Raw genomic sequence first — 24188 nt, forward strand, 5'->3', positions numbered from 1 at the left:
GGATTGTACCCCCTGCTCACTCTTTTTCTGGTGGTCTACGGTGTGTGTGTGTGTGTGTGTGTGTGTGTGTGTTGTGTGTGTGTGTTGTGTGTGTGTGTGTGTGTGTGTGTGCGTGTGTGCGTGTGTGCGTGTGTGTGTGTGTGTGTGTGTGTGTGTGTGTGTCCATGTGAGAGTTGTCCAGCCTCCTTTTTTTTGGACTCCTTTGCAGTTCCGTGGATCGTATTACTGGCTGCTCTCCCCGCACCGCTGAGCCCACCACCTCTGCGCCAATCACAGCCCGCCTTTACATACGCGCACATGCGTGCACGAACGCACAGACACACACCCTGACACACACACACACACGGCGACCCATCGCTCCGGTTCACATGCGTCCCCACCGACTCCGCGTAGCGCTGGCTGCGCCAAGATGAGCGGTTGTCCCGGTACCATGATCTGAACGTCTCACCGCCTGACTGACCCAGAGCCGGGGGGGGGGAGAGAGAAGAGAGAGATAGAGAAAGAGAGAGAGAGAGACCATCTTTCCACTCTCACAACCCATCTTCCGTTCGCTCGGAAGAGACCGCAGCGCGATCCGTTTCTTTCGGCATCTTTTCTTTTTTCACCCCCTCCTCCTCCTGCTGTTCTTACTGCCCCCCCCCCCCCCCCTCCTTATTGTCGGTCTCCCGGTTTAAAGGAAAAACCGGAGAGCCCGGGAGTGCTTTTGTGGAAATACATTTTTCGCATTTTTTTTTTCTTTCCTTGCTGAGTGTTGGTAGCGCGCAGTTGGTGCGCGCTTTCGCAAATTCCGGTGAATGGTGGATTTGGCAAACATGGAGACTGTGGAGAAGGAATGCGGGGCCCTCGGGGGTCTATTCCAGGCGATTGTCAACGACATGAAGGTAAATAAAAGCTTGTTTATTTATAGGTTTCACCGGATCTGTGATCGTGCTTAAACACATGGGAATAATCATCATCATAATGGAGCTGGTGTCTCGGTTTTCTAATACCTGGACACGCACCTCTACTTATAAACTGGTGCTGATTTGGATTGTATTTATTACTAAGGCGGAAGGATGGCACCATTATATTGAGAGTGATGCGGCTGCCCGCTGGGTTGTTGGTGCGAAACAACCGGCTCTCCTCATCCTCCTCCTCCGTCCCTGCGCATGCAAACGTCAATGCATCCGTTATCGGACATACTTGACGTGATGCTCACCTCTTGTCCATGCAAAAACAGCACTCAAAAAGCAGTTTTACACAGGTTTCTCAATGCGTCATGTGGATTGTGTTTGAATAGCATGCATAAGAGCACTGGGGCTCCTCTTCAAGCTCCGTGTGTCCGGTGCCTAAATGAGCCTGGAACTCCATTCATCTCGTTATGTTCGTGGAGCAAATTGGCACATTTGAGACCCCAAATGCATCGGCTATGGCTACAGCTTGGACACATTCCGTTACATAGGCCTACACATGTGGAGCAGCTGGCTGGGTATTTTACTTGAGATGCTTTATCATCATCATCACAACCCTGGTCTTGTGTTTCCTCAAGACGCTGTATGAGAAAAGATGCAGACATGACCAATGCATCTCCAGCCTCGGCGTGTTGTTCTCGCTGCGTCTTCCAGGGGTCACTGTGCGTCTCCATGAGTGTGCAGCGTCATTGATTTTCTGTCAGGCTGATCAGGCAGGAACACGTGAAGGCGTGAGAAGCCGTGCAGCCGTCAGTCACCCAGCCTCCCTGTCTGTCTGTCTGCCTGCCTGTATGATCTGTCTGTCTGCCTGTGTGTAGGATCTGTCTGTCTGTATGGTCTGCCTACCTGTCTGTCTCTCTCTCTGTCTGTCTGTCCGTATGATCTGTCTGTCTGCCTGTGTGTAGGATCTGTCTGTCTGTATGATCTGCCTACCTGTCTGTCTCTCTCTCTGTCTGTCTGTCTGTCTGTCTGTCTGTCTGTCTGTCTGTCTGTCTGTAGGATCAGTCTGTCTATCCGTATGATCTGTCTGTCTGTCTGTCTGTCTGTAGGATCAGTCTGTCTGTCTGTATGATCTCTCTGTATGATCTGACCGTCTCTCTGTCTGTATGATTGGTCTGTCTGTATGATCTGTCTGTCTGTCTGTCTGTAGGATCAGTCTGTCTGTCTGTATGATCTTTCTGGATGATCTGACCGTCTCTCTGTCTGTGTGATCGGTCTGCCTGTCTGTCTGTATGATCTGTCTGTCTGTAGGATCTGTCTGTCTGACTGTAGGATCTGTCTGTATGATCTGTCTGTATGATCTGCCTGTCTGTCTGTCTGTCTATCTGTATGATCTGTCTGTCTGTCTGTCTGTATGATCTGTCTGTCTGTCGGTCTGTATGATCTGTCTGCCTGATCGATCTGTCAGTCACTCAGTGGCTCTGCAGCCTGATGGCTCCAGCGTGGCACTAACAGCATACTGCCAGGCTTTTATGGTTCAGTACACACCCAGGATAAATGCACTGGTCCACTCGTGCTGCTGCTGCTGCTGTACGATGCCCTGGATGAAAACGTCCGTCAAACGGTTCAGGATACAGTCTATGTTAATATGTCTGCCTGTCAGACGCCCATGCAGCTCTGCTCTCTGCCTGTCATCCCCCGTCTTCCCTCTCTCTTTGTCTCCCTCATTCTGAAAATCAAAGATAAGCCTCTTCTCTTCCAAACTCTTCTCATTTTATTGCCTTCTCCATTATGACCCCAGATGGTAGAGGTCACGTGCCATAAAAAGATATAATTGGCTTTGTGTTGTGGAGTGAGACATGTGGGAGGAGGAGAAAGTGATACACAAGTATGTTCCTGGATATCAAGTCGATACACAGCACATGATGCGTGTTTCAAAGATTATTTGCAATAGTAAATATAGAAAGAAAATTAAAGTCTAATTTCAATTCAGTTCAATTTGATTCCGCATTTTACGTTACACAAGTGCATGATTAAATGACTGAATAAATAAATAGATTTAATGTCAGTGATTGATAGGGGTATTCCAGTGGTTTACTATGAAGTGTAAAGCAAAACTTTCTAAAAAGAATGTTTGCTGACATTACAAACAAATTGGTTTAACTTAAAACAAAACAATAGGAATAATCCATTTGAGCGTAACAACACATTAAAGATCCCATGACATGGTGTTTTTTGCATGCTTTTATATAGACCTTAGTGGTCCCCTAATACTGTATCTGAAGTCTCTTTTATATAGACCTTAGTGGTCCCCTAATACTGTATCTGAAGTCTCTTTATATAGACCTTAGTGGTCCCCTAATACTGTATCTGAAGTCTCTTTTATATAGACCTTAGTGGTCCCCTAATACTGTATCTGAAGTCTCTTTTATATAGGCCTTAATGGTCCCCTAATACTGTATCTGAAGTCTCTTTATATAGACCTTAGTGGTCCCCTAATACTTTATCTGAAGACTCTTTCCCAAAATTCATTTACATTCATTACAACCACTAGAGCCAGTCCCACAATGAGCTTTCCTTAGGATTTGCCATTTCTGAATCTGTAGCTTTTGAGGGGGGGGGGGGGGGGGGGGGGGGGGGGGGGTTGGCCTCGACCAACTGCCACTTTGCCTGTTTGAAAGCCATTATGTCTCTCTCTCTCTCATGGGGGGGCCAAATTCTCTTGTCGGGCAAAGCAGAGAAGGGGAGGGTAACCTTGCCCCTTATGACCTCATAAGGTGAAGATTCCAGACCGGCCCATCGGAGCTTTCATTTTCTCAAAGGCAGAGCAGGATACCCAGGGCTCGGTTTACACCTATCACCATTTCTAGCCACTGGGGGAACATAGGCAGCCTGGGGGAACTCATATTAATGTTAAAAAACCTCATAAAGTGAAATTATTATGCCATGGGACCTTTAAAATGTCTCAAATGAAATCTAAAGGATTGACAGGCTCCAGAGCACGCGGGTCAAGCTTATTGTCCACAATGCCTGGACTGCAGACATGGCAGAGGTGAACATATTTAGCAGTTCCAGCTACGCAGGGCATGCATCTGTACTTTGGAGCAGATTCTGAGCACTGTATAATGGGATGCACCAACCATGCAGACCATAAATCAAGGCAGTTCCAACTAATGTGAAATCATTATTCTGCCAAATACATCCACTTTGAGATGATAATGTCCATCCTGCTAAAACCATTCAAATTGGTTGCATAGCAACATCAGCACCAACTGTATGACACATCATATGTACTGCTCCTTAGAGGACAGGATGGAGGTGTAAAGTGAAAGGTATGGCAGTACAATGACATCAGAGTTTTTTTTTTTAGCTCGTTTCTATTGGGACAGGAAGTTAGGGCTGAATCCCATTCCTCTGTCTTACCCCTACCCCTTGGCCCTTACCCCTACCCCTTGGCCCTTGAAACCAAGGGGTAAGGAGTAGGGGTGAAAACATACCCCTATGAAATGGGACACCACTTGGTTACATCACCATACAGTATTGATCACAAACTTCCAAGATGCCGTCTCTGTCTGTTGATTGCGTGGGTTTTGACAACAGTGTCATATGCATATATTAGTTTTATAGTTATTTTATGTTCCCTTTGGTGGTGCAGAGGCAGGTGTTCTTATCTGTGTAGTACCTGTAGTACAGGTCTGTTTGCAATATGTATAAACATGTATCATGTGTACATACATGTACACCCTGTCTACATGGTGTGTTGTATATCTGTTTCAGTTATCACCGTTTTGAATGTCATTGATGTTCAGAAAAACATTTTTAACAAAAATCTGTCTTTATGGCCGATAAATTAAACATAAAACATTACATAAAATGATGTTACAGAACCATTATCAACTATTAGAACCATAACTGACATGTCACACACATAAAAAGGCACTCATATGTGTAAAACTAAAAAATACACACAAAACCACAAACAAACAAATTAACTAGTCTGATATTCCAGACCAGTCTGAAGCCTGTTGGCATTACATTTCATCAGTGTCCCATATCAAAACCAACAACAATATACATGTGCATGAACAGGAATTAATTACAAATGATTACAATAATACAGTAACAATGCATTAATGAATGGGTACAACATGAATATATGAATTAGGAAACTTCTGCTTGTTTTCAGCCCCAAAGTGGATCAGTTGCTGTGAGCTGCTGTGTCCTCCCGTGTGATACAGGGCGGTATATGTAAAGCACGTAGCAATGCATCATAGGCCATTATATATATATATATATATATATATATATATACACACATACAATCTATGCAATGTATACAGTCCATTCAAGGCAGAGAAATGCGGAACTGTTGTGCAAATCAACGTTAGCGTTAGCATGGCAAGCTAGCGATTTTTAAAAAGTTTCAGTTAAGAACATGGTTGCAAGTATATATGCACAGGACTGCATAGAACACAAAATAAGACTGTTGTAACTTTTAAATCAGTTATTTAAGCCTAAAGTACTTTCGTTTATGTGTCTCTCTGGTCAATGCGGCAGCCACACACTGCTTGTGTGTTTACAAGTGAGGTCGCATCCACGCTCAGTTTCTAGGGGTGTACACCCCTTGGTCTATCCCCTAACCCTAACAATTGGGACACCACTATGTCCCGCGTGAACGCGCAAAAACGAGGGTAAGGGGTAAGGGGTAGGGGTAAGACAGAATTGAGATTCAGCCTAGAAATAGACCTGCACAATTCAGGGGAAATTTAAATCATAATTTTTTAGCTTAGAATTGATACCTCCGCCACGATTTTTTTCCTCACAAAGTGTAATGTGTATCGCACACATGTACCATGACAGAACAAAACAAATTGGCAGTACCAAACATAGTTTTCTTCAATGACGAGAAGGGAGAGCATTGGAGCGCTCGGGAGTTTAAAAACTGACAGAAGAAAGTAGTAGCGTTGGTGATGTAGCCGGCTCGTAAAATTAAATGAGAATGAAAGTCATTGAAAAAAAAAAAAATCGAAAGTTATTTAACAATTAAATAGTGAAGAGGGTGAATTGAGATCACGGATTAATAATGATTAATTATGCAGGCCTAGTTACAACTTAGTTGATTTTTGTCAAATAACCCCATACTCTACAGTAATGGTGTTAGCAATAGTAGTGTTTTGCACGGCTGGATGGCTGAATAGATAGATAGATAGATAGATAGATAGACAGATAGATGGCTAGATAGATAGATAGATGGCTAGATGGCTAGACAGATGGCTAGATGGCTAGATAGATGGCTAGATGGCTAGATAGATGGCTAGATAGATAGATAGATAGATGGCTAGATAGATAGATAGATAGATAGATAGATAGATAGATAGATAGATAGATAGATAGATAGATAGATGGCTAGATAGATAGATAGATAGATAGATAGATAGATAGATAGATAGATAGATAGATAGATAGATAGATAGATAGATAGATAGATAGATAGATTTTTGCCCCCTTAGCCACGGAGCAGTATGGTGTGAAATTGAGCTAAAGATTATTGTACAGCAACCTCATTGGATCAAGGCTCATTTTTGTATAAAGTGAAAGATTACGATCACAAATCTGTATTGAAAACATAGACAATTAAAAGAATAACTCAAAAGATGAGAGCTTAATTTTCCTGCACATTCCTCAACCTATACTACTTTTTCTCATTCAACTCACTGAAGAGATACAACAGTGCGTGAATGCATTCTACAACTTTTACTGTGTCACATGTGATATAAAGGGCTGCGAGTGGGTCCTCTAATACACATCTTGTCCTTTCCATATGTAATGTTAGTCAGGTCCATAAGCCAGGGACGTAGCACAAAATTCTGTTGAAAGGCATTTTCTATGGGCCCCTCCTTGCACCCACAGCTATTCATTCTAGCATGTTTTTGGGCCCTCTCACATGAGGGCCCTGGGTACTCAGTTCCTCTTTTTTCCCCCAGTCTGACGCCCCTTCCTGCAGCCACATCTCGATTGTGGAAATCGTTGTCCCTTTCCCTTCATGACATCAAAAGTAATGTTTTTGCTGTGATGTGACAGTGACCCTATTGTACTTTTCTTCGGTTGTTCGGCATGTGTCAAACCACACTGGAGCTTCTACCAAAAAAGTAAGTAGTCTACATAGTAAATGGTTTATTCCATTTAGTTCAGTTATAAACAACACAGATCAAATATGTAGCTGTGCTTTGGTTGTAAAAATAGTGATGTGATATACAATCGGGAGTCTGCACAGGGTGTTATATAGGTGAATATAGACCGGGTGCTCTAGCCCTGCCACTCCCTGCCTGGCATGTTGAACGCGTCTACAATGCTGCGCCGTGGTTGGTGGAATCACAAGCAACGCAGACGCGTATGGTAGACCCTAGGGGTAGGAAAGGAATTGTTGTCAAACTGTATTTCAAAGAAAGCAGCTGACACTTTCCCAGAATTAGCATAGCCATGGCAAGGCCTTTTTTAAAATACGTCTGATCATTTTAATACATTTCATAGGCAAACACATTAGAGATCAATAAATACATATATGTGTGTTGTAAATCTACATATAAATGCACAACACAAACACACAATGCAGAATAAAATTGGGTAATCAATGTTCAAGGAATACCACTGTAAAGGCATCTCCCTGCTTCTGCCTGTCTTACACTCTGTTTTTTCAAATCTATTATTCATTTGGTTGCTAATGGTTCTCTTGTTTGTGCCATTCAGCTCACTCCGATATATATGGGTCACTACAACCTGGGCCCAGAAACACTACTGCCTGGTCTAAATTCCTGAATCCCCAAGGAGGCACTGAATGAACATCAGTGAGTGGATGTGAGGACGCGAGCGTTGAGTCATCGGCCCTCAAACTTATTTTGACTCAACGGGAAACAATGTAGCTTTAATCAATGTTTATAGCACAACAAAGAAGAAGCCATCCGTCAGATGGAGCCAATGGATTAATAGTTTTTCTTCATTGGTTCTAGGAAACAGGCTTTGACAGCGTTGGTTATTAAGTGGATGCAAGACTTGCATCCACAATGACACATTAAAGTGCGCGGTTTATGCCCCAAATGTTCCACATGAGTCATCTTCAAATGCAATAAGTACACTCAAAAGGCCAAAGGAATGCTTGACATGTGATTGGTTGATGTATACCACTGACCAATTAATCATGTGACTGTTTAAAGACCTATCAAAACAGACAAATCAAATATTCAAACTGTTATTAATTTGCAGGTCGGTTTGAGTTTCAATATAGTTGCAAGATTTATTAAAATAAGCTTAATCTCAATGTAAATGAGATGCAAATTAGTATCAATGTTGATATTTAATAGTAAGCTAGGAATTGTCATGCTTTGGAAGCAAAGGAAGTACAGTTGAAACAAGTGATTAACTGAGGAGTCAATTGACAGAAAATGTATCTGCAACTATTTTCATCAGAATCAGCTTGATTGACCAGGTATGAAGACACATACGAGGAATTTTCCTTTGGAGCATAGTTGCTCACAATGTGCTTACACATTCAAAACAAACAACCCAACAAACAATATATACACACTGATATATATACTCTAAGCAGAAACACTGTAGAGGGATGAGTGCATAATCAGTTGGCTTCTCTGGTTCATATGGGATCATTTGCTGCTGTTCTTTGTCATATATGACAGTTAACTAAATATTTGGTCCTTGAAAACAGATTTCAAGGAGTCATTTTCAGATTTGGGAAATTGTAATCTGCATGATACACTATTTTAATATACTTTCAAAACATTCTCAATGAATCTGCAGATTCATTGGTAATGAAAATAATTGTTAGCTGCTGCCCTAAAAGTTCATCAAATGGCTGCACAGTTGCTTGCATCATCTTGTTTTTTATTAGATTACTTTTGATGCATCCTTTCAGCAGTGGGGTAAGCCAGCCTCCTCAAAGCGGAGCTCCTATGACGCCATTTTGATGCTACCCAGCACTCACCCGCCGTTAGAACACCATTGACTCCCATTCATTTTGACGTCACTTTGACAGCGAATAACTTTACATCTGAAGCGTTTAAAGACTATTTGTCTGTTGTTTATTTCTAATGAAACACCACAATGTGTAAAAGGCTCTGTTACATTGTATCTCACGTTATGGCATCGTACCAGACGTTTTAGGCTAACAATTGTGTCATAACCAAGTAACTTACTCTCGCATAGTAGAGAAATTACCGAGCAGTACAGGATAAGCTCACAGGCAGTTTCAACTTACATTAGCTTTTTAGGTTTAATTACTAATGTTAACTAGCATTTTAGTTAGCAATAATTAGCCTGTGCCTATGTTATCTCCTTAAACACATTCATATACCTACGTTCTCCGTCTCTGTGAGAATCGGAATGACAGAGATTTCTCTTGGCACAGCTACCAGAAGACTTACAACTTTAAGACAGGTTGCTCAGTTGGAGGCTGTGCAGTAACGCTCTTGCTTCTAATAGACGTCACTGGTCTCCGTTGAAATCAACAAGGTCACATTGTCCATTTCTTACTGCCTGTGCCTCTCAGCTGTGAATGCAAATTCATCAATTATCAATGTAGTCATCAAAACCCTTTTTGCACTGTTGGGGGGATCCAGTGTTAGCAAGCTAGTGCAACATCCTGGCAGCATTTATAACTCAATGATACCATAACTGGAGTTGTACCTTTGCCTTGAGCTTTTGCTTACTACTACTCCTGAGACTGTACTTGGTGGTTTTAGGTGTCATGTCATGGTCATGTTCACAACCAGAGCCAAGCTAAATGTTGCTGCTGTCTGCCAATGTCAGCAGAGAACATCTATGCTGTTTAGAAAGCACTTTTTCTTCCTCTTTCCTCATCACCTTCCTCTTCCTCCTCCCAGGGTCTTCCCTTCCTCTTTCTCTCCTCAGCAGATCCTTCACCCCAAAGCAATCGGTCACTCCTCTCTGTCTGCTTCATGTGTGTACACATTGGTCTCTTTAGACCTGATAACTGTAAATTAATCATTGTGAACAATGGGAGCCGCAAAGAACTCATGATGGAAAAACAGTCATAAAGGGCAAAGGGGCATTAAGGTTGGAGGGGGGGGGGGGGGGTCAGGCTTTTGCAGTTGCTGCCCTTAGACTCTAGAACAAGTTACCCCCTAATATTCGCACTGATACAGATTTAGCTCTTTTTAGGTCCAAACTCAAAACGTATCTGTTTAGTAGTCTGGCTTTTGATGCATAGCGGTCGTGTGACAATTTCATTCTTCTGTTTCTTTGTAACTTTTTCTGAATTCATTTCATTCTTTCTACTGTATGATATGTGTTTTTACTCTTGGTTTCTGATGTGAAGCACTTTGTATACCTGGCGGTTGCTGTAAAGTGACATATAAAAACATATAAATACATTTTGATTGGTTGATTGATTGCTAAGGTTGTTGTTGCAGTTAAGTGGTTGTGATTGTTTCTTTCTGGGTTTAAAGATTAGGGTGTTTGGTATTTTAAGGGTGTTATTACGCATACCTCGAGCCCGTCTACAAACCAATCAGTTACAAGTATCTGGATCTGCAGATCACGCATGTGATGACGGCAGGACGTAGTTTTGTATTTAATGTGTCACGTATAGATCTTCAGTGCGCTTGCATAACTGCAGTGTGAAACCAAAACTTACCAGATCAAATGTATACAATGTAACAAAAACCTGAACCTTGGTTCAGACTTTCAGGTGTGAAAATGCCCTAAATATACGTACAGTATCAAACCTTTACCTATGCTCAGACAGTAAATTGTGTGTGTGTTTGTGCATTATGTTGTTGTCTGCCAATGTGTATCCCTGGAGGCTATGTCTCACAACTTTCTAGTGAATTACACACACACACACACACACACACACACACACACACCACACACACAGGGGTATTATGATGAGACGCAGGGGTCATGTTCACGGTCAGCTGGCTATGTGGACCAGTGGTTACTGGGTACAGTATATGGAATATTTTGTTGACAGTCGCAGTAGGATGGAATGAAGAAGAATATGATTTCCTGCTAGGTTATGAACCAGGATAGAAAGGTTTTAAAGAAGGCCTTCTTCACCTTGTTACTCACATCCGGATTTTTTTTAGCTAATGTGATTATTTTTTATGTGATTAGCTAAATGCTAATCACATAATGGATTTTAATAATGTTGAATTTGTATGTTTTTCTACAACTCCCGTTGGTACTTGGGTTCAGTGACCGCAGTGTCTGAGGCCGGTCTGGCCAGCCTCCTCATTACAGTGGTAAGCTGGAAAAGCAACAACATCAACAAACCAAGGGAAGTGGAAGTAAAGTGGTCAGTATTCTCACAGAGACGGCCCATTGTTGTGTCCAGCCCTTTAAAAAACGGTGACAATTATGTCCTATGACTCTGGGCCATGCTGCAGAACTGAAGATGCTCTGTGGAAGCATATCATTAGTCCAATCTGTGGTGTGCTTGTGTCTGTGTGGTCCAGGGGACACAGCGCTGTCGTAAATTAGGCCTGGGTTGCGTGTCAATGGATAGGAGGAGGAAAAAGAGAGAGACTTCTCTCTCTCAACCCTGTCGCTACTGTACGTTGATGCAGCCTTAGTTCCATTAGACCAGTAGGCCTTTTTCACAGCAGACATTTTGAATTGTCATGATAGGAAGAGAACAGGTGTTGCTAATAGAGCCTGACGGATATATTAGGCATTTCCCGATCTTTTTAAAAAATTCATTAATTCATAAAAATGCACGATCAACCATGTTAAGAGCGTTGGGGCGTTGCATGGTCTGTCCACCAGAAGACGCTCTACAACGTCCAAGTACGCAACACTAATCATTTTTGTTGTTGTTGTTGTGTTTTTGTTCAAAGGACTTTGAGTTTCATATCTTAAGTTTGTATTGTTATACATTTTATTTATCAGAACTTTAATACATGTTGCTATGTTTCTGGATTTCTTTAAAAAATATATATCAGATTTGTAAATAAAATATTTGTATCGGTATCAGCCTCAAAAATCCTTTATTGGTCGGGCTCTAGTTGCTAATAGCATTGACCATGACTCCGTTCTATTAAAGTGTCCCAATAAAACAAGTACTTGTAAAATACTGACACTTGGTCAGTGGCTCTCAACGTCTTATACCGACGCAAACATCACCCTGTAGCATCTGTAAGATGATAGATAATTAAGAGCGACGATTGTAGTGAGTAGTATGAAAGACTAAAAGTCTGCATAAGGGGGTTGGTTTGGGCGTTGTAGGGGTCCAACAACAGGACTTTCACCCAGGAGACCGGGGTTCATGTCCCGTTATTGTCCCGCGTTTCACTAAAACGTAAATTTTCTAACCCCACCCACCTTTTCCTAAACTTTGTGCCGCATGTCAGTTAAACCCGAAACGTCAAACAGCGAAGCTAAAAGTCTTGACCGAGCGCGTCTAAATTTACCGCCAAAAAGCTAGATGCTAAAGGAGAGTTTTTGCATCAGAAACAAACGCCAAAGGCACCTGACCAAGTGTCTCAGAGGGAGAATGTCTTGCCAAGTAAGCTACAAAAGTGTGCAGTGTTTCTTCTAGCCTCACTGCTTTGGGGCAGGGTGACTATGACTTAAATAATTTAAAGCAACGTTAGAATATTTATCACCTAGGCTACTTTGAAATCCAAATGAACCGATCTTCACATCGGCATACATGTCATCCACTACACAGCACTTATTTAAAGCACCGTCAAAGCACTGTCCTTCACTAACGGGCAGTCGGCGGTCACAAACGGTCACAACCGTGGCTGCATTTCAGCTTTCTCTACTCTATTCCAAGCATGCAGCATGATGCCTGCGCGGGGTAGTGCAGCTTTTGTAGTCAGTGTAGCAGCTTTACACCTTTTCCTAACCAACCTAGTCTCACGGCAGTTTGTGAAATGGTCACGTTATTCAATCAATGGAATTGTGTACATTGACATGTTTTTTTGTGTTGGTGAGGACGATTTTTTTTAGTAATGTATTTCAATGGGAAACATGTTTCGTGGTCACAGCCCGACTACGGTAGGAAGTATTATTAAATGCCGAAAATCCGCGTAGGGAGGTTGGTTATGGTGGTGAAAGGGTCAAACAACACAGGACTTTCACCCCGGAGACCGGGGATCGTGTCCCGGAGTGTGGCGTGTCCTTTCACCATTCTCGTTTCCCGGTGTGTCCTTTCCCCATTATTCTTTTCCATAACCCAACCGGTGCGTCCCCCAGACACCGCGGCTCGTTCTTCTTTTCCGAAATTGATGCATCCCACTGCGTAGTGACCAGCACAAATACATTACGATCTCAGCAACATGAAAAAAAATGAGAAAATTGTGTCTGTGTACATATATCAACCTATTATATTCGGGTCAAATTGACCCATTTCAAATTTTTTGTAAATTTTTTTTAACCTGAAAATCAATGACCTTACCTTATTTTCTGTGATTAACATGCATTTCTGACTCAATTCAGAAAATTATTATGGATATGACCACTTATTTTTTTTGTCATAGTGGATTTTTAACATGAATTATAACCTTATGACATAAAATGAATCACGCTTCCATTTTTAATTGTGTTTTAGTAGAGACTGATTGCATTCCCTAAACATATACATTATCTCAAGTGTTTGAAATTGAGATAAAGACAATTTGTTAATAGATTATGAAGTAAAATTTTATTTCAGAATTGTTTTTAAACTCCATATAAGTCACGGGTCAATTTGACCTGAGGGATACAAGTAGGTCCCAAAGGTGAAGACAACACAAGGGTTAAAAGATACAAAGATCATATGAGAACTCATGAATAACTACAAATAACTATAGGTAGGGAAATCTGTTTGTTTTGTAACGTGTTTCTGGATTTCTTTTTTAAATATACTGTATATTGGCTGATATATTGGCATATCAGATTTTTTAATAACCAAATATTTGGATCGGTATCGGCCTTCAAAATTCTCTATCGGTCGGGCTCTAGAGAGAATATTAATGGTTGCTTGACATTTTAGCTCGCCATACTGCAGAATGAATATTTCACTGGTGTGACAGTGAACCCAGCACCAGAAACCAAAGCAGCAAAATAGAATTCATACGTCATATATATTTTTTTGTGACATGTTAAACTGTCGTCCATGCAAACCAAGGCTCTTTTGTAGAGCAGTAACATTCCTCTAGCTAAGCAGGGTTATATAAACCTGGAACCACTGGAATGAACTGATTTTGGTCAGACTTTCCACTACTATGAATGCTGCAGTTTTGGGATATATTTCCACTTTGAAATCCTTAAGAATTTCTTCAGGAAATACATTTTGAAGGCAAAAGTATTGAAGAAGACATAAGACAAGGTCAAGAAGGAATCTAGTTTGTAGAGAAGCTGATTTATTTTAAAAGTAACACAATAAAAAGTGATTTGATGGCAGGTTTGGTGTGTTTTGCAGCTTAGGGAAAGTTACCTCATTAACATGCATGGTTGTGTTTTTGAAGTGATTCAGATGGCATTAAAACGTTTTTTCTTTGTAAAAACAACCATGTTAAAACATTCAGTTTCATGAGCATCATGAGTAAAAGGCGGCCGCTGAATCCCAGGAGCATCTTCCTCGTTAGAACTCGTTAAAATCTCTGCAGTTGTTAGGCCCCGGGGCTCGTTAGGGCCGCTGGAGATGAATGAAGAGGTCTGGCCATGGGAGGCGTGGAGGCTGCTGGTAGCCAGCCAAGGCAGCCTCTCTCACTGAACCCTTTGTCAGGCCTGTCAAAGCCTTCTCATCACACTCAGCTGTTCACTGTAAAACCCACTGATCATTATGAACAGGCCAGAGAGACAGAATAACAACGAATGTGGCAAATCCATATTCTCTTGTTCATTTAAAAAAGAAATCAACAGAAAGTTTTCTTCATGCTCTATATATCTCATATTGATGTTGAAGAAATCAGTTTGATTTAACTCTGTATGTGCATTATGTGTGTGTGCGCGTGTGTGTGTGTGTCTTGGGGGGCTTGCATGACTGTGGTATCAGACTTCAGACTGAGCGAGAGCTAATATGTCAGTATATGGAATGCAATGATTGTTTCATCCTTGATGAACCAAAGCGAATAGAATGGTACCGCTGTAGAGAAATTCAGAGAAGAAAAATTCAAATGCAGCATCTGCGTTCATCCATAAAGAATCTCCGCTCCCCCCTCTCCATCAGCACTGACAGCCTCTTCAGCTCACTACATACTGTAGTGCTGTCCAACCCTGCCTTGGTGTGTTTATCTACAGTAGCTGTACATTAAAACATCCTGCGTAATATTGCACGGTGGCCAGGGGCAACCCAACAAAATGACGACATTATTAATCAGTTGGTTTTTATGATATCATCAGCAGAAAGATATGTTTGTGAATTGTTGGGTTTCTGTTAAAAACATCACAGAGTACGGTCTTGGCATGATAAAGGGCTTCACTATCTTTAAGCGCCAATACTGATATAATCTTTCGCGATTCTTTGGAGATGAAAGAAGGCTACTTTTGTCACCTCTTTAATACGCAAATTAAATGAAAGTGACCGATCGAAAACTACCCCAAGATTCTTTACTCTTTCTGAGTTGAGTAACAGGAAGTTTGCCAATAACCAGCTTCTCACAGCAACCAAGCAAGTCGATAACTTAACCAAATCAGATGCATTTCCTGCAATAACTGGCATATATCTTTGTAAATCATCAGCATAGCAATGAAAAGCAATTCCAAAAGAATGAATGATCTGACCCAGTGTCAACAAGTATGACAAAAACAATAGTGGACCAAGGACTGAGCCCTGTGGAACCCCGTGCTGAAGGGAATTGAAGTTTGTCTGAATTATAACCAGACTGGTAAGCTAGGCCAATATATTGGCCAATTAACACATTGCAGTTGTATAGATATTGGCATGAATATTAGCTGATAGGTAACAAGGAATGCTAAAAGAAATGACAGATTGTGATAATAAAAATGTGTTGTTTTTACATAGTTTGCCCACCAGAGAGTCATGACTCAATGACAAGTTTATTTTTTGACTGGGAAATATCCCACTCATCACAATATCTTAGTCAATTCTTAACAAAACCTTATCAAAAAATATTGTTTTATTGTTGACATATGTGTTTATGTAAGAAATAAATATAAGCTGGAACGTCGTGCCATATTCATAGGGGGCTTTTACACCTGCACCATTTAGTTTGGTCAAAACTCACTAGAGTTTTTTTCCCCCATTGGTTGGGGCAGGTGTGAATGCAGCAATCACACTCGGGTGCGCACCAAAAGCGAGATCTCCATGATGACGTGGTCTCGGTATGCTTTCAATCCAACAGCGGTTTGTTTTGGGGGGAGAGGGTGACCTCAAAACCGCATCAACTGTGTACTCCTCAAATCTGAGCTAAATATGTATGTATGAAAAAAAACATGGAGATCACATTTTTTCAAAATTCAGGATCAGTCAATCCAGTATGTGTCAGATGTCATGTTATTGTTCCTTTTCATTCTACATTCATAACCTCTAAAGCTGCATTTATGGATTTTTTTTGGCGCTTGGGGGCAGCAGAACAAGCTAAAAATAAAACACTGACACACTATCTTCTAATAAACTGGTTATGGCTAACCTAGTTCCCCATTCAACAGATACATAGCCTGTTTCTAGCCAGAAGATGAATGTAAATCCAAAATTCACTCTCCTTTTTTGCTCTGTTTTGATCTCCACCTAGCAGCTAAATGCTGTACTATGTTCACCAGCTTAACTAAAAGAGTTGAGCCAAAACAGTTAAGTTGCACGCCGCAAACGAAAGGCCGAAAGAAAAAAAGTTGACAGTTGTCTAGATTAATCACTGCGATCGACCACATACGCATACATACACATTTGATCCATTGGTTATATAAATATTAGTTATATAACATCAGCTTTAGGGTCCATTTTTCCTTTCCTTTTTTTACACAACACAGACTAATTCTGGAGGTCAACATTAACAGTAACTCTTCTAAAGCAACATTGTTGCAACCGTTACTTAATTAAGCTCAGATAATGCTGCACTTCCTCTTCTGTCTTTAACTTCAACCAAATCTTCTGAGTGTTTTTAGGACACACTCAGTCTCATCACTTTCATCAGGCTTATCCATCAAAGTCAAGTTTCTCTGCTCCTTATCTCTGCATACATATCTCTCTGGTGCTGAGGGTAACGGTAACAGTCGCCGTCACTTACACTAAGCGGTCTGACGGACTCACTTTCAGCATGCATCCACAGCCCTTTCACACGATTGGAGCGGTGCAGATAATAATGACTTTCAGCCCAACAAAGGAGAAGAAAGAAAAAGTTAAATGATATCTTTATACCTTAAAAGCCTGGATGATTGACGGCTGCTTGTGAACATACTGTCCAATAACTGGTAATGTAGATGGCCCGCCCTGGTCTTGTCTTTTATCAGTGCGCTGCCTGTCCTGTCTGTAAATCTCTCTCAACATTACATGATTCATGACTGAACCGTTCCATTTCTGTTCAAAACAAAGTGTTGGCCTGAAAGCTTCATGGAGCTGAAAGGGGAACGCCACATCAGAATCAGTTTCCGGATTTGCCGGCAGGATGTACAAGCTTAAGCCGGTGTGCTTTCGTGCAACAGGCTGCATGAAAAGCACATCCTCATGACATGGGCTAGCCAATTAAATAGCCTAACGTCAGGCTACATCAGTACCCTGTGCTGACAAAAGGTTTCACATTAGTGATAAGCAGTGTTGGGCGGGAAGGCGCTACAGAGGCGTTACTATTTTAACTGCATGTATCTTGTATAATACATAATGCTGTCTATGTCTCTGCAGAAGCTTTCTCAAGTCTGTGTTGCAATTGAAGGCATGAATAATTTACTATACAGTCAGCTTTATGGCCATCTTAATATCCAGTGTTTTGGAGCTTGACATATCCAAGGGACGAACATGAGGATACCTCGGCCTCTGCTGCTTTGGCTTTGAACATTTTGCAAAGTTGCAAACTCATGGAAGCTAAATTGCTGGAGTCCTCTTTCCCATAAACCAATTTTCTGTGCTGTTGCTTCTGTCACAGTTCAGTTTGGACGATGTCGGTACCCGATCTGTGGTTCCTGCACGATCCATTAAGCGCAGGTGATAATCCCGGTTTAGGAGGATTTACGGCACTGCACAATGTGTTCCACGCTTTTGTTGTAGGTGTAGCGGTTTGCCGTTAGCCTAAACCGGAAAGCTAATGGAAGATGGCTACAATTACGAGCGTGGAACAGATTGTCCTCAAAACATGATTATCATCGGTTGGATCATGCAGGCAAGACAGACCAGGTACCGACAGATGGGTTAAAACCCAAGTGGTTGTAGCTACGTCTAAAAAAATGCTAGTACTAACCTCCTAATCTTGTACTTTCAGTCCCGCTGTGATACAGTAGCATGACACGCAGCTACAGATTAAGTGTGTACATTCATGGCCACCCATGCTGCCATGTTACCTGACATTCATGAGTACTGTTTAGTCCATAACATCATGCAGACATCCCATTAGGCAGATGTTTCACTGATAGGGCATCTATGATCTCTGGTCTTGCTGTGCAAAGACACAACACACAGATGTTTTTCTTCCCCCCCTCATCACTATATTTAGATTTGAATTAGCTGCTGCACTTCACTAATTATGCAGCGAGGCAGCCTCTGTCTCCTCATCTGCACGCTGATCCTTTTCCTTTGAAACCAAGTGCCAGCCGACGTGACGATGAAGCATTTTACTCAGCATGGTGGAGGAAATCATGACTCTACTTATATTACATAATGCATGATGCTTTTTTCAAGTAAGATATAGTTCTAATCTAAGATCAAATACGTTACAATTTCTCCCATGTTAGTTCTTCTTCAGCTAGATTTTTGATCCAGCTCTATGGTTAAGGCATGGTTAAAGTTAAGAAGTGAAACTACTAAGGTGAGTTAAGTGAAATATTGCAGTCATGGTCAGAAGAAACACTTTATATCGACGACGTTGTCATTTCATCGTTCAGGTGCCGCCCGATGTCACTCATTTTGGCCGGATGTCCGTCACCTTCCGCTTTCTCTATGTTGGCATTCAAGACTCTGGTGGATTTATTAGGACTAGGACTTCTCAGATCTCTGCAGGGTAAATCCAGACAGCGAGCTAGACTATCTGTCCAATCTGAGATTCTGTTGTTCAGTTAAAACAACCTTTACTTACATTACTTATAATCCACCAACACTTGTTGTGCTCCGTCCGTCCCAAGAGGATTGTCGGATTGACTAGCCAGACCCTCCTCCACAGCGCTGTGGAGAAAGGTCTTGCAATGCAAGACTGGAAGAAACAAAACTGTCTTCCCAGAAAAACTCCTTTTGTTTAATCAGCAATTACGAAGATATTTACGGATATAGTGAAAGTAAGGTTACCAAGTATAAGGTTAGGGTGGTAGATGGGTCAAGACAAACACAGGAGGTACCTAGGAGACTAGGGTTGGAGTCCAGTTTGAAATTAAGTTAATAAAAATAGTATTTTTTACTTTACTGAACAAACAGAACTACATTATGTTACGTATCACTTGCGTAATCAGGAGGAAAGTCATGTAACAAATATCCATGATTGTAACCAGATCCACAATCTTTTTCTAAATGTAACTAAGTAGTTTTTGTGGCTAAACCTAACCAAATTGTGAATGTTTGAAAACGTTAAATATTGTATAGATCTGCAATCCTTACATTCTCTGGTGTAAGTAGTGACACTGAGGGTGATCACGAAAGGTAGCACTAAAATGGACTTATTAGTGTGAAGGTAGTCTCAAGTGGGTTAGGGTTAGTGTTTTATACAGAGAAAGACAGCGAAAAACAGAGAAAGACAGACTCGAAGGGTAGCACTTTAAAGAAAAAGTGAATGTGTAGTGTCAAAAGATCTGAAAATCGCGCAAAGAAGGTCGTTAAGTAGACGCGAAAGGCAACGCTAGATCGGCTTAATTAGTGTGAAGAAGAGTCCAAGGAGACGAAAGGTAATGTCTCTAAAAATAGAGTCGTGAAGGGTAGAGACACTGAGAGTAATCACGAAAGGTAGCACGAAAAATTGACTAATTAGTGTGAAGGTAGTCTCAAGTTTACGCTTGTGTTTTATCTATTTTATGAATTTTGTGTAAAGCACTTTGAATTGCCCTGTTTCTGAAATGTGCTACACAAATAAAGCTGCCTTGCCTATGTATGGAAAGTATGGAAAATCCCGTGGCTCGTATTTCCTGCCAGCGCTAGGGGCGTAATTTATTTATTTACCATATTGTATGGTTTGGAGGACTTGTTGGAAGAAACCAGTGGTGACTGTTGGTAGGGCACAGAGATGGGCCAACTCTGCTAAAATCCTTATTATGTAATACACATTTTCTTGAAAAAAATAATAAATAGGTGTTATCGTCGAGAAAATGTCACATATTTGATGACTGTGGCTAATAATGTTGTCACTATCTGTGAACTGAACTGATCAAGAGAAAAGATGCATTAACCACGGTTAAACAGTTTCCACTGGGAAACTCTGCAAAGTCGGATGTTTTGTACACCCATCATCTAACCAAACAACCTTTCCTTTAAGGTTTTAACCCTTGTGTCGTCTTCCCGTCAAAGTTGAAAATCCACACTTTTGTTGACGCTTTTTAATCGACGTTTTTAACTTTTATTACGTTTTGGTCCCTTTTTCCAACACTTTTGAGGCTTTTTTTTTTCAATGTTTGTCACTTTTTTTTGACATTTTCAACATTACGTAACACTAATTTATTAACTTTAGTATTACTTATTTTTTGGAATTTATAATCAATAAACCTCATTTATTGGAAATTACTCCCCAAAATTAATGAAAGTAGAGATTTTTACTTGCCAAAGAGCATTGTGTGGAATAAATAATGTAATTTTGGGGAATTAAAAACAACATTGATATAGGAAAACGAGTCAGTTTGACCCGAGGACAACATGAGGGTAAATAACTGTTAATTTATGATTCTTTTCCCTTAAATGTTTATTTATAGTTGTCTATTTTTTCATCAGAATAGCTAATCAAATGTATATGGTGTATGATGATGCATTTGGCAAACAGGTCAGCCCTAGAGAACAGAGACTGATATACACAAAGAGAAGAAGGTGGTAATGAGGGACAGGTGACGTGAAGGCTGACGAGGAACAGGTGAAACACATCGGGCAATCCCAAAGGCGGGAAAACACACAAGGCAGGAAGTCTAGCAAGACACCAACACATAAGAAGTAGCTTTTCAAAATAAAGGAAACCCCAGGATCATGATAACAAGAGTCAGCAATTTAGCGTTGTTTGGAAGCCCTGTGGGGAGGAATAAATTAGATAGATAGATCTATAGATTTAGATAAGACCAAGTTGGAAAAAGTCAGATATAGTGTATGCAAAGTGCAAATGTATACAGGCCCAGTTTAACATGTCACTATTTCATTATTTTTGGTATTTTAAAGGATGGCTTCCTATGAACAGTTAGGGAATCTGAATCAATATAATGGTGCATCTAACAAAAGATGGCACCATTCTTTCTGGGAAACGTCACCATGGGATATACATCAATCCCCAACTTTGATAAAAAAATGATTTTGATCCTCTTTATTAAAAACTCCCAGCCAGTCTATTATGCATGTGAAGCACTGTGAAATTAGCCCCTTTTGTTTAGTTCTTGAATTTCTCTTTTAACGTGTGAATTGGCTCGATTATACAACAACAAAAAATTCAGCTAATCCTCACGTCCCTCTCTGCCTGCCTCCACCCGTCCTCTCTCTCCCTCCACCCGTCCTCTCTCTCCCTCTGCCTTCATTGCTGGATTTCCTCTGTTTTCTGTCTTGCTGTGGGGGGAAACAAAGGGAACAAAAGAGCGAGTGGAGACAGTAAGCTTCTCATCCTCTGTAGTGAGTGGTGGAGTGGAGCTCTCAATGGAGTGCTGGGCCGACTGGGTGGACTGGTGGTGCTCTGAGAACTAGGCCAGAGGACTGTTGACAGCACCCCAGAGTCCTGAGTCAAGACCAGATGAAATGGAGGATTACTGGAAGATAGATTGTAAGGGGAAAAGGGGCAAAAACAGTCAACGTATTATTTAGTCTCAGGAATGAGGGATAATTATTGAATGGATAGAAGATGGAGGGTCCCTGTGGGATTTAACCCTTGTGTTGTCCTTGGGTCAAATTGACCTGTTTCAAAGTGTTTTGTATCAGAAATATGGATTTCTTTCAACCAAATTGCCCAAAAATAACATGGATGATTCCATACAACATTCTTTAGGTAAAACAAATGATTACTTTCATTGAATTTTTTGGGTGTTTTATTTAAATTTACATTTTTTTTTTTAATGGTTTCTACCCATCTGCGATCCACTCAACATCCTCTGATTTTAACCATTAGTCCAAATAATTGATCATTTCTGACTTGTTAACTAAAAACGTATGTATAATTTGACATAAATGAGGTTTTTTAACCATGAATTCCAAGAATAAGTGTAAAAGCTATTATTAAAACAGCTCAGGTTTTTTTTTTTTAAAGCACCAAAAGCATGGAAAAAGTGACAAAAACATTGGAAAAGCACAAAAATGTTCATTATCAGTTTTGACCTGGAAGGACAAGTTCATGGTTAACGGGAAGACAACATGAGGGTTAGGGAAGGGATCAAGTGGAGGCATAGTTTACCTACTTTATGTTTGGACACACACACAAAAGAAAAGTTCAAACCCAATTGATACAATTAGCCCTTGTGTCTACCCTTTTGTTGACGCTTTTTATCAATGCTTTAAACTTTTTCTTACGGTTTTGTCCAATTTTTCAACACTTTTGACGCTTTTTTTGTCACTTTTTTTGACGTTTTCAACACTACGTAACACTAACTTATTAACTTTAGTTTTACAGTTATTTTTGGAATTTATGGTCAATAAACCTCATTTAGAAGAAATTATACCTAATGTTTGAGGTAAAAAAGCAGAAATTAGGAATTCTTTAGACTAAAATTAAAGGAATGGATGTTGATGGATAATCACAGACTGGAATATGTCAACTTTTACTCACTACTATTTCAAAACCACTTACCACTATAAACTTGAATAAGACATCCCAAAATGAATGAAAGTAGAGATCTGATTTAACGTCATTATTGGCACAACAGTGATGCGTCTGTCCCATTAAGATGGTTCTTACTCTATATGCCTTAGAACACTGACACAGATCTATCTTTTTATATACAGATATTTATTGTGTTGAAAACCTATGGGCAGATTGGCAAAACACAAACCCAAGTGCTTTTTTTCTAGCCCCTGCTAAGTCATGTTGTGACTAGGTTATACATCTGTAAAAAAATTGGAGTACAACGCAAGCAAAACAGTCAAAGGGCTCGATTGCGGACTGCAAGGGATCATCAGCGGGGGGTCAGAGCTCTTAAACCGTATTTAACACTACTAAGGGTGGAGAGAGGCAGGGATAGAGGAACAAAACAGCAATGGTGGGGTAAAAGAGGGATGGTGGAGGGGAAATAAAAAAATCTATCTATCAAAGATAGTGGGACTGTAACTGGAAGGATGGAACGCAGGAGGAAGAAAAAAACAGTTTGTGGGGTTAGAACTCAAGTTACAGCCAGACCAAAAGTGTCAATGCTGCCAGGCGCCGCCCATGTTCAGCCTCCTGTCCAACTGCAGTTTCGCCGCTTGCCTTTATGGCTCTTGAAGTTTTAGGTGTATGAGTCAAATACAAGCTCAAATATCTCAAATAAGCTCAAATATCTGATATTTCAACTGTCTACAACTTGCTTCATTCAGTGTGGCTTTCTCTAGAGAGACAGATAGCAATAAAGCAGTGGAAGGAAGGGAGGGTGTAAAGGAAAAGGAAAGGTAAAGTGTCAATTTTATAACCATGAATGTATCACAAAAACATGGAGATTGTGTCTGCATCCGTGTGTATGAGTGTGTGCGCTTTTTGGTGACACAGGAAGTGGTGATGTAATATTATACAATCCAAAAGCTTTTTCTCACACTCACTGTCTCCTGCTCTGTCTCTCACACGCTGATGTATTTGCCCCTCGGTTACCGTGACATTCCCAGTCCTACAATCATGTGAGCACAGCGGTTACGGTTGCGGCCTTTGAGCTTTCTGGTGGAGACACACTCACACTCACACTCACACACACACATTTGTAGAGTGAGGAGTTTGCAGGCCGAGAGCTTTCTAACCTTAAATGCAGAAGCGATTTCAGTAGAATTCACAAAGCAGATCTTTGACATGGGACAGACAGCCAACTGTCTGTAAGGTTATTCCCCAATCTCAC

The 24188-nt window shown here is 40.9% G+C and overlaps 1 protein-coding gene across 7 annotated transcripts in view; it reads left to right on the forward strand.

The window, feature by feature from the left end:
• Window positions 1–213: 213 nt before the first annotated feature.
• The window catches only part of LOC116689034 (protein MTSS 2), a 96676-nt gene continuing 72701 nt past the window's right edge, over window positions 214–24188 (forward strand). For all 7 annotated transcript variants that reach the window (XM_032515315.1, XM_032515353.1, XM_032515334.1 and 4 more), the window contains exon 1: window positions 214–881. In XM_032515315.1, coding sequence (XP_032371206.1) covers window positions 795–881 — 87 coding nt within the window. In that variant the 5' untranslated portion in view covers window positions 214–794. The remainder of the gene's footprint in view (window positions 882–24188) is intronic.

This window comes from Etheostoma spectabile, chromosome 1 (assembly GCF_008692095.1).
Source record: "Etheostoma spectabile isolate EspeVRDwgs_2016 chromosome 1, UIUC_Espe_1.0, whole genome shotgun sequence".
NCBI classification, from domain to species: Eukaryota; Metazoa; Chordata; class Actinopteri; order Perciformes; family Percidae; genus Etheostoma; species Etheostoma spectabile.